Here is an 11,364-nt window from a genome sequence, read left to right as displayed (position 1 = left end):
TACAAACCCATAATGGTACTATTTCGGGGTCGAGTACACTTGGTCTCGGTATTCCTCGAACTCCTACCTCCGAGCATTGCACTCTGTCTTTGAGCTCGAGTCTGGTCCACCAATTTCGAATTCGACCTCGCCTGGACTCGGCCTAGGACGAAACCTCGAGCTTATAAATCGGAGGCATATGATTTTGACCGTATACTCATAAATTTGAATTAACAAATGTTAAATATACTTACGCAAATACCATAACAACTAAAATCAGAATTCAGCAATAACTGGGGACTAAAAATGCTATTATATCCATAGTTTTAAATTGAAATAAAGATATATTACAACATTGGAATGGTAAAAATAACGATCTTAATCATTTAAATTTAGAAATAACGACTTAATATATAATCCGATACAGACGAGATCTAAAGCTATGGTGAATGGAAGAATCAAGGTGAGGAATAGTCCGGAATGGAATAGTCAAGAGTGGGATAGAAGGATTTCTTAATTGTTTGTGTCTGCATTTCAGACTGAAAGGAAAAGAGAAATATTAGAAAGAGTCAAAATTATTATTATTATTATTATTATTATTATTATTATTATTATTATTATTATTATTATTATTATTATTATTATTATTGTTATTATTATTATTATTATTATTATTATTATTATTATTATTATTATTATTATTATTATTATTATTATTCTCTGGCATTCGCAAAAATCAGTTTTTTTTTAAAAAAAACAAGTACTACTCCCATTGTACCAATTTATGTAAATGTATTTAACCCGGCATCAAGTTTCAAGGAATTTTTTTTTTAAAATTTGTGGTCTAAAATAAATTATAAATATTTTTATGGTTATAAATCATTTCACTTGTTGAAAAGATTAAAAAGTTGTTACTGAATATAAAGAAATATTTTTTTTTTTGCGACTAAAACCAAAAATGTATCAAATAAATTGGGATGAAGGTTGTAATTATTATTAGTTGATCAGTAATTATTAAAGTCTTACTAAAGTCTTTCAACTTAGTTCTATATATGGAAAGCTTTACTCAAACATTCTGTAACATATCCTCTAAAACCATGAAGCATAGGCAAGTTGCTCTGCATTTTTCTTTCTGTACCTATGTGCTAATCTTGACATTAGCCACCGCTCAAACCACCACTAACACCACCTCTCAACCCAACAATTACAACATAACCAAAGACCGCAATATCACGAAACCAGGATGCCCAAAACAGTGTGGAAATCTTACAGTTCCATACCCATTTGGGATTGGCATAGGATCTGGTTGTGCCTTAGACCCCGGGTTTGAGATCGACTGCAACACTTCAAATGGTTCTCCAAAACCCCTCATAGGGAACATTACTATCTACGAAATATCCGACACTGAAATGCGCATATCAAGTATTGTAGCTCGGAGGTGTTACTCACGCGAAGGACTACCTCAACTCCCTGATGATCCTGCATGGATGACTTTAGGAAAAACTACTCCTTACACTTTCTCAGCCCTTAACAAATTCTCTGTTGTTGGTTATGATGATGCTGCTGTAATGATCGGACTCAACTATGCTAATGGCTGTTTCTCTCTCTGTACTAGTTCAAGCGATATTATTTTTGAAGGAAGATGTATGGGAACTGGTTGCGGTCAAATAGAAATACCAAAGGGATTGAAATACTTTGATGCATCAATCCTAAGCATGGATAACCACACACAAGTTTGGTCTTTCAATCGATGTGGCTATGCGTTTCTTGGTGAGGCGAGTCGCTTCCAATTCAGGGGCGCTGAGGATCTTACTGATGATGATGTTAAGTTTACACAAAGGATTTTTAATAGTGTCCCGATCGTGCTAGATTGGGCCATTGGAAATCTTACTTGTCTTGAAGCACAGAACCGAACCGATTATGCTTGCCTGGAGAATAGCCAGTGTGTTAATTCCAACACAAGTCTTGGTGGTTATAGGTGCAGTTGTAACTCCGGATATGAAGGCAATCCATACATTAGTCCAGGCTGCCAAGGTAACTTGATTTCTTTATTTTGCTATTAGGATAATGGCATACTATAAGAAAAGTGTGAATTACATTGGGATTTTATTTCGCTGAAAAAAAACAAAGCGCCATTCTGTTTTGCATGTCAGATATTGATGAATGTATAGATTCAAATGCCAATTCGTGTGAACACATTTGCATAAACACGCTGGGGAGTTACAATTGTTCCTGTCCTGAAGGATACACCGGTGATGGCAAAAAGAATGGTCGTGGCTGTATGGCGCCGAGCTCGAACTCTGAGTTCCCATGGATCAAGTTTTCTGTTGGTAAGTTTCTCATAAATTGAACTTGTTTCTGCGTTACTAGTTGATGCTTATTGTAGAATTTACTTATAATTACTTTACAAGTAACCTAATTGTGTAAATATTGTTCTTCATACCATCAATACATAGAACTTAATCTTTTAAGTATTACACATGATGGAGTTAAAGATATCACTAATTTTTAAACACGCCAAACAAATCATTGTAAAAAAAAAAAAAAGGTAAAAGGGAAACGAGAGAAACAGAGACATGCAAACTGATGCCACAGCTTAAATAACAAAATGTTTACTCCTTTCTGTAGTTTTTCGGTTTTCATCTAAAACCAACTTGAGTTTTCGGAACTAGAATAGTATTTCGTTTGTGATACATGCACCATGTATCATATATGAGGAATGGGGTAACTTTGCACCATATATATGTATGATAATTCTGATCTAATCTTCTACAGTCAGCTAGAAAGTTGAGTAGGATAACAAGGATCATAATTATCCATTATAAACATACTTGAGTGGAATTACATAAAAGTAAGCGCTTATCTAGTGAAATCACTACGTGAAAGTACAGCTTATAACTCTAAAAGTAGTATGTTTACAACTTGTCAATATGAGCCATAAGAATAGGAATCTTTTCTGTTATTACAATAAACAGAGGCCCTGTTTACTTACTGTTGAAAAAGTCATTGCTTAAAAAAACACAGAAGTGGTAAATAAGTATATTTTATTAAAGTATAAAGAATTCACATCATTTCTCTCTGATTATGGCTCCCCTTAAAAGCACAGTCCGGTGCACCAAGCTCTCGCTAATGCGCGGGGTTCGGAGAAGGGCCAGACCACAAGGATTTATTGTAAACAGTCGTACCTTGCATTTCTGTGAGAGGTTATTTTCACGGCTCGAACCCCTGACCTTTTGGTCACATGGCAGCAACTTTACCAGTTACGCCAAGGATCACCTTCAGGCTTCCCTCCTGATTATGAAGGCCCTTGATCCCTTTAAAATCCAGCTCTTTCTAATTCAAATGAGGAGGGGCTCAAATTTTGTTGTTATAAACACAGGTATGGGAGTTGGCTTTATATCCCTACTGGTTGGGACAATTTTGCTCTATTTCAGTATCAAGAGACGAAAACTCATTAAACTTAGGGAGAAGTTCTTCCAACAAAATGGTGGTTTACTCTTGAAACAACAAATCTCCTCTAAAAAGGGTTGTATGGAAGCAGCCAAAATTTTTACAGTTGAGGATTTGAAGAAGGCGACGAACAACTATGCCAATGATAGAATTCTTGGTCGTGGTGGAAATGGAATTGTCTATAAAGGTATTTTGCCTGATAATCGCGTAGTTGCAATTAAAAAATTTAAGTTTGTGGACGAGGATCAAATTGAACAGTTCATCAATGAGGTGCTTATTCTTACTCAAGTCAACCACAGAAATGTAGTGAGACTCTTTGGCTGCTGTTTGGAAGCTGAGGTGCCTTTACTAGTTTATGAATATGTTTCTCATGGAACTCTTTATGAGCATATCCACAATCAAAATGGAGAGCCATGTATGTCTTTGCAAAATCGACTACGAATAGCTGCAGAGACAGCAAGTTCACTTGCTTACCTTCATTCATCTGCATCGATGCCAATAATTCATAGAGATGTCAAATCTACTAACTGTTGAAATGTCAAAATTTCAGATTCCCACATCGGTGGGTTAGCAATAGTTGGAGGATTTTCCCCCTATAAAAGAAGGCTTAATGTTTAGGATTTAAACACACCTCTCATTTGCCTTCTCATCTGTTTAAGACATTTGTATCTTCTCTCTTTAGTATTATTTCACTTGTATTTTTGGAGTGAAATAAAATATTGGTTGTGTCTGAGGAGTAGGCAAAATTAGCCGAACCTCGTAAATTCTGGTGTTCCCTTTATTGTTGCTTAATTGTTTTATTTATTATTTGGTGGCTGTCATAATTTTTGGTATAGTAGTTGTGACTTATTCACACTATATTCATTTGACTTCCGCAACAATTGGTATCAGAGCCAAGGTACTGTCTAAGTATGCTCTGTGGTTGCAGCATAGTCTGATCTTCCACATCAGAAAAGATTTATCTTGGTAACTGAGTCAAGGTTCTGTCTGAGTATGCTCTGTAGTTGCAGCTTAGTCTGATCTTCTACATCAGAAAGGAAATAATCTTGATTTGTGTCGTCAGCTATTAAATAATATTTGTGTCAAATATGGGAGACAATAAACAAGAAGAATCTACATCAAGTGTCAACAATACGCCATCATTGGCATCTTCGCTTATGATAAGAATTGTGTCAAATGCGAAATTTGCGGTAGAAATTTTTGACGGGTCCGGACATTTTGGGATGTGGCAAGGCGAGGTTCTAGATGTCCTTTTTCAACAAGGGCTAGATCTGGCAATTGAAGAAAAGAAACCAGATGTTATTGGAGAAGAAGATTGGAGAATTATCAACCGTGTTGCTTGCGGTACCATTCGATCCTACCTTGCTAGAGAGCAGAAATATCCATACACAAAGGAAACTTCTGCAAGTAAATTATGGAAAGCACTGGAGGATAAATTTTTGAAGAAAAACAGTCAAAATAAATTGTACATGAAGAAGAGACTGTTTCACTTCACCTATGTTCCTGGTACCACGATGAATGAACATATCACCAGTTTCAATAAGTTGGTCACAGATTTGCAAAATATGGATACAACTTATGATGATGGTGACTTGGCCTTGATGTTGTTGGCGTCACTTCCTGATGAGTACGAGCACCTTGAAACTACTCTACTCCATGGAAATGACGAAATTTCTCTCAGAGAAGTTTGTTCGGCTTTGTACAGCTATGAACAAAGAAAGCGAGAAAAACAGAAGGGCGGAGAAGGAGAAGCACTGTTTGTAAGGGGTCGTCCTCAAAATCAAACGAGGACAAAGAAGGGAAGATCCAAGTCAAGATCCAGACCCAGCAAAGATGAATGTGCCTTTTGTCGAGAAAAAGGGCACTGGAAGAAAGACTGTCTGAAGTTGAAGAATAAGGCCAAATATAATAATGGAAAGGCCCTTATGGATTCAAATGTAACTGATTGTGATGATTCAGACTTCTCATTAGTTACAACAGAGTCATCAACATCATCAGACATATGGTTGATGGACTCGGCTTGTAGCCATCATATGTGTCCCAACAGGGACTGGTTTGTGGAATTTCAAGAAGGAGAATATGGAGTCATCCACACAGCGGATAACAGCCCTCTTACCTCATATGGCATTGGTTCAATACGATTAAGGAACCATGATGGAATGATCAGAACATTAACAGATGTTCGATATGTACCGGATTTGAAGAAGAATCTCATCTCTGTGGGAACCCTGGAATCAAAAGGGTTCAAAATCATTGCAGAAAATGGAGTGATGAGAGTATGCTCCGGTGCACTAGTGGTAATGAAGGCTAATCGGAAGAATAATAATATGTACCGCTATCGTGGCAGTACAGTTATTGGGACAACGACAGTGACATCCAGTGACGACAAAGAGGCAGAAGCAACCAAGCTATGGAACATGCGCTTGGGACATGCTGGAGGAAAATCCTTGAAAACTCTATCAGATCAAGGATTGTTAAAAGGAGTAAAGGCTTGCAACTTGGAATTTTGTGAGCATTGTGTTAAAGGGAAACAAACAAGGGTTAAATTTTGTACAGCGATCCATAATACTAAAGGCATTTTGGATTATGTACACTCTGATGTTTGGGGTCCTTCCAAAACACCTTCATTGGGTGGGAAGCACTATTTTGTAACCTTTGTTGATGATTTTTTCCGAAGAGTATGGGTGTATACAATGAAGAGCAAAGATGAAGTGTTGGGAATTTTTCTCAAATGGAAGACGATGGTGGAGAATCAGACAGGCAAGAGGATCAAGTGTATTCGCACAGACAATGGAGGTGAATACAAAAATGATCATTTCAATAAGGTCTGTGAAAATGATGGCATCGTCCGACACTTCACTGTTAGACATACACCACAACAAAATGGAGTGGCAGAACGTATGAACCGGACCTTGCTGGAGAAGGTACGATGTATATTGTCCAATGTTGGCTTGGGCAAAGAATTTTGGGCTGAGGCAATTACATATGCATGCCACCTCATTAATCGTCTACCATCTGCTGCTATTGATGGCAAGACACCATTTGAAAAATGGTATGGAAAACCTGCTGTAGATTATAACTCTTTGCACGTGTTTGGCTCAACTGCATCTTATCATGTGACAGAGTCAAAATTGGATCCAAGGGCAAAGAAGGCTATTTTTATAGGAATTACTTCTGGAGTCAAAGGATATCGCTTATGGTGTCCTATGACAAAGAAAGTAATATTCAGCAGAGATGTTACCTTTGATGAATCTGCTATGGTAAATAAGGTAACAGAAGACACCAAACAAAATAAAGGTGCTTCTAAGCAGGTGGAGTTTGAGGGAAAATTTATTTTTCCTACACAAGAAGCAGAGGAGGAAACAAATGAAGATTACCCTCTGGAAGGTGAGCCAGCAGAGGAGATTCCAACTGAGGAACCTCAACAACAACTTGAATCAATAGCAACCAGCAGGCCAAAAAGAACAATAATGAAACCTGTTCGTCTCATAGAGACGGTTGCTTGTGCAACCTCAATTATAGCTGATGATGTTCCTACCACTTATAAAGATGCTGTCCAAAGTTCAGAAGAAGATAAGTGGAGGATTGCCATGAATGATGAAATACAGTCCCTTCATCAGAATCATACATGGAGATTGGCCAATCTCCCGAAGGAAAAGAAAGCAATTGGGTGCAAATGGGTATTTGCAAAGAAAGAAGGATTTCCTAACCAAGTAAATGTTCGCTACAAAGCAAGATTGGTGGCCAAAGGATATGCTCAAAAGGAGGGAATTGATTACAATGAAGTGTTTTCTCCAGTTGTAAAACATTCCTCCATTAGAATTATGTTGGCTTTGGTAGCACAATTGGATTTGGAACTAGTTCAGATGGATGTAAAAACTGCGTTTTTACATGGAAACTTGGAGGAGGAAATCTACATGACTCAGCCAGAAGGATTCAAAGTTGCTGGAAAAGAAAATATGGTGTGCAAACTTGAAAAATCGTTGTACGGATTGAAACAATCTTCTAGACAATGGTACAAGCGATTTGACGAGTTTATGTTGCGGTCAAGGGTACAAGAGAAGCAAATACGATCATTGTGTGTATTTGCACAAGCTTAAAGATGGTTCCTTTGTATATCTTCTCCTATATGTTGATGATATGTTGATAGCTTCCAAGAATTCGGAAGAAATTGATAAGTTGAAGATTCAACTGAAGAAGGAGTTCGAGATGAAGGATCTGGGTGAGGCAAAGAAAATTCTTGGCATGGAGATAATTAGAGATAGACGTTCAAAGAAACTCTGTTTATCTCAGAAAGAATATTTGAAGAGAGTACTACAACGTTTTGGCATAGATGACAAGACTAAGCCAGTTAGTACTCCACTTGCTCCCCATTTTAAGCTAAGTACTACTATGTCGCCAATGGATGAAGCTGAACGAGAGTATATGTCAAAGGTACCATACGCAAATGCTGTTGGTAGCTTGATGTATGCAATGGTTTGCACAAGGCCTGACATTTCACAAGCTGTTGGAGTTATTAGCAGATATATGCACAATCCAGGGAAGGAGCATTGGCAAGCTGTGAAGTGGATTCTACGGTATATTCATAATACTGTAGATGTCGGGTTAGTTTTTGAGCAGGAAGACAATCAGTTTGTAGTTGGATATTGTGACTCAGATTTTGCGGGTGATATGAACAAACGAAGATCAACTACTGGTTATGTGTTTACTTTTGCAAAGGTACCAGTTAGTTGGAAGTCTACTTTGCAGTCAACAGTTGCTTTGTCTACAATAGAGGCAGAGTACATGGCTATTACAGATGTTGTGAAAGAGGCAATTTGGCTTCAAGGATTGCTAAAGGAGCTTGGTGTTGAACAAAAAGGTATCACAATTTTTTGTGATAGTCAAAGTGCTATTCAATTAGCGAAGAACCAAGTTTATCATGCAAGGACGAAGCACATTGATGTTCGGTATCATTTCGTACGAGAAATCATAGAAGAAGGTGGAGTCACGGTGAAGAAAATTCATACTACAGAGAATCCTGCTGATATGCTAACAAAGGTGGTGACTGCGGTCAAGTTTCAACATTGTTTGGATTTGATCAACATTGTTGAACACTGAAGATTGAAGATGAAGACACAACCAAAATTTGTTATAGAGAGAAAATTGAAGATGTGAAATTTTTGCCAAGGTGGAGATTTGTTGAAATGTCAAAATTTCAGATTCCCACATCGGTGGGTTAGCAATAGTTGGGGGGATTTTCCCTCTATAAAAGAAGGCTTAATGTTTAGGATTTAAACACACCTCTCATTTGCCTTCTCATCTGTTTAAGACATTTGTATCTTCTCTCTTTAGTATTATTTCACTTGTATTTTTGGAGTGAAATAAAATATTGCTTGTGTCCGAGGAGTAGGCAAAATTAGCCGAACCTCGTAAATTCTGGTGTTCCCTTTATTGTTGCTTAATTGTCTTATTTATTATTTGGTGGCTGTCATAATTTTTGGTATAGTAGTTGTGACTTATTCACACTATATTCATTTGGCTTCCGCAACACTAACATATTATTGGACGATGTTTACATAGCAAAAGTGGCAGATTTTGGAGCTTCAAGATTAGTACCTCTTGACCAAACACATGTTGCTACATTGGTTCAAGGAACATTAGGGTACTTAGATCCTGAATATTTTCGCACAGGTCAATTGACAGAAAAAAGTGACGTTTATAGTTTCGGAGTAGTTCTTGCAGAACTTTTGACAGGGATATTACCTATTTCGAGGGATAAAAGTAACCAGGACAAAAATTTGGCAGAGTATTTTGTTTTGTCCATGAACAAGAATAGCTTATTTCACATTCTTGATCGCAGAGTAGTAAAAGAAGGAAATCTTGAGCAACTTCAGAAAATTGGTGAGCTTGTTAAGAGTTGCCTTCACTTGCATGGAGAGGACAGGCCAACTATGAAGGAAGTGGCAATGGAACTTGAGAGTTTAAGAAAGTTCACCAAAAATAACCCTTGGCCTACAGAAAATGGACATGAAAAGAGTGAAGATGAATTATCATATCTTTATGCAATTCCAATTGACTCTAACAGAGGTTTCGACAACTTCTCTGGACAATATCCCAACTCCTACACAAATAGCAGCATTTTTTCTGGACAATATAGTTCGGATAGTTCTTCTTTGCTATATAATACAAATATCTCTCGGTGATCCTGAACAGAAGGTTAATATGATGATTGATGAAGATTTTCTGCGTTTTTAAGTCCTTTTTGCGTGTATTTCTTTCATATATTGAATGTTCTGATGTAGTCTATTGGCTTTGGAATTTGTCATCAATTTCTCATTGTATTAGTGATAAGAGATGGGAGTTAGTAGATGTTCGCTCTAATTGTAAATAGTCCAGACATTTGTAAGAAAGTTTTCCTCATTGTATTAGTGATCAAGGCTTGGGCTAGACTGCTAGTGCTAGCAACTACATCTGATCTAGTCATTCACATATCCGCATGCTAGTTGATGGGTCTCATTTGGCCTAATATTTTACTTACATGCGCAGTATAATTTTTCGACCACCCTTACCATAGTATAGCTTCACCCATGTTTGACGGCATTACAGCCGAAAATTTTACTAATATACATCTAAATAATATGAAAAAGTTGTATGGATAATATAAATTGACACCACTTAGCTAATAGGGATTCCTAGTCCATTGGTCAAGCGCTTGCCTAACAGCAGATCAGGCGTGTGCTTCGAACCTTAGCACTGATACGTGGTTCTTGCAGAACTTTGGAGGCTCTTTTCTTATTTAAAAAAAAAAAAAAAAAAAAAAAAAATTGTTGTGCATAATTGAACCCCTGACATCCTCTTGGACTGGATACGACTAAATCAATGGGCCAAAAGTCACTATACGTCTTTGAAATTTTTTGAGCCTTTATTGTTAAAAAAAGAAAAAAAGAAAAAAAAAGACGTTCTACAAACTTTAAGGGCATCATTTAATACATGTCAAGCTTTCAAAAATTATTTGAAGTTTAGTCAAATTTGACAAACTTTAGACTGCTCCTCCTCCTTCGTCGTTTTCAGAATGCTGAATCTGAAGTCTTGAATTGCCAAAGTCCAACTTCAGACCTGAAAATCTGAAGTTTGAACTACCAAAAGCAAACTTCAGACCTTAGTTAAGCTCCTACAATTCAATCTTAAGTCCTAAAAGCGGCTTTTGTGCAGTGGCCCCAATTTTAAATTAGTCTCAACAACATACCAACAAGCAGAGGAGATGAGATCAGCGCCAGAAGGAGAGGACGAAAAAACAAATATTTGTGGGAAATGAATCGAGATAAGTCTATCTCGATAATTTCTTTAGCTTAAACGACTCACGCATGCTTCTCATGAAACTCAGAGGCGGATCCGGGATTCGATAATTGTGGGTGCCACTATTTTTAATACAAATCTACTACTATCGAAGGAGATTAAATTAGGGTATACATTTTGTCTGTTAAACCCATATTGATTTAGTTCGGTTCGGTTCGATCTATTTTAAAATAATTCAATTTAATTTACCAGATTTTAGGTGCATATAAATACACTTATTTAATCTACATAGAGCTAGATTAATATTATATTTATCTATGTCATCACTTAAAAAAAAATTGTATAGTAAGGAAAATATAATATTGGATGAATAAAATAACAACAGCAATAATAAATTCAGTATAACCCCACAAGGGGAGGATTAGCGTGTACGCAACCTTACTCTTACCTTGTAAGGTTCTTTCCAATAGACCTTCAATTCAATATTTCAAAATAATGTTTTGCTCTAAAAAATAAATGAATACGTACACAAAACTATTAAAAAAAGAGAGTAGATTTTAGAAGAGAACAAATATAAAAGAAAAGAGTAGATAAAATACAAAAATGAGCAAAAAGTAAGTAGTTCAGAAGAAGCTCAACCGTGGCACCCACAATAAA

General features: G+C 36.8%; 1 protein-coding gene across 1 annotated transcript; it reads left to right on the top strand.

Annotated features, from left to right (window-relative positions):
• Positions 1–1,076: 1,076 nt before the first annotated feature.
• On the top strand, positions 1,077–9,723 carry LOC107760835 (wall-associated receptor kinase 2-like). The gene is made up of 4 exons (XM_075222810.1): positions 1,077–2,013; positions 2,133–2,309; positions 3,359–3,950; positions 8,960–9,723. Exons 1-4 carry the CDS (start codon positions 1,077–1,079, stop codon positions 9,612–9,614), a joined length of 2,361 nt encoding a protein of 786 aa, XP_075078911.1. The 3' UTR covers positions 9,615–9,723.
• The last annotated feature ends 1,641 nt before the right edge of the window (positions 9,724–11,364 follow it).

This window comes from Nicotiana tabacum, chromosome 10 (genome assembly GCF_000715075.1).
Source record: "Nicotiana tabacum cultivar K326 chromosome 10, ASM71507v2, whole genome shotgun sequence".
In the NCBI taxonomy this organism is placed as follows: domain Eukaryota; kingdom Viridiplantae; phylum Streptophyta; class Magnoliopsida; order Solanales; family Solanaceae; genus Nicotiana; species Nicotiana tabacum.
Note: the sequence above shows the minus strand (reverse complement) of the source record. Positions and strands in the feature narration are given on the sequence as shown.

Coding starts and splice junctions, on each gene's coding strand:
- LOC107760835 (XM_075222810.1), top strand. CDS start 1,077: ATGAAGCATAGGCAAGTTGCTCTGCATTTTTCTTTCTGTACCTATGTG. Junction 2,014..2,132: donor CATTAGTCCAGGCTGCCAAG/GTAACTTGATTT, acceptor TTTGCATGTCAG/ATATTGATGAATGTATAGAT. Junction 3,951..8,959: donor ATTCATAGAGATGTCAAATC/TACTAACTGTTG, acceptor TGGCTTCCGCAA/CACTAACATATTATTGGACG.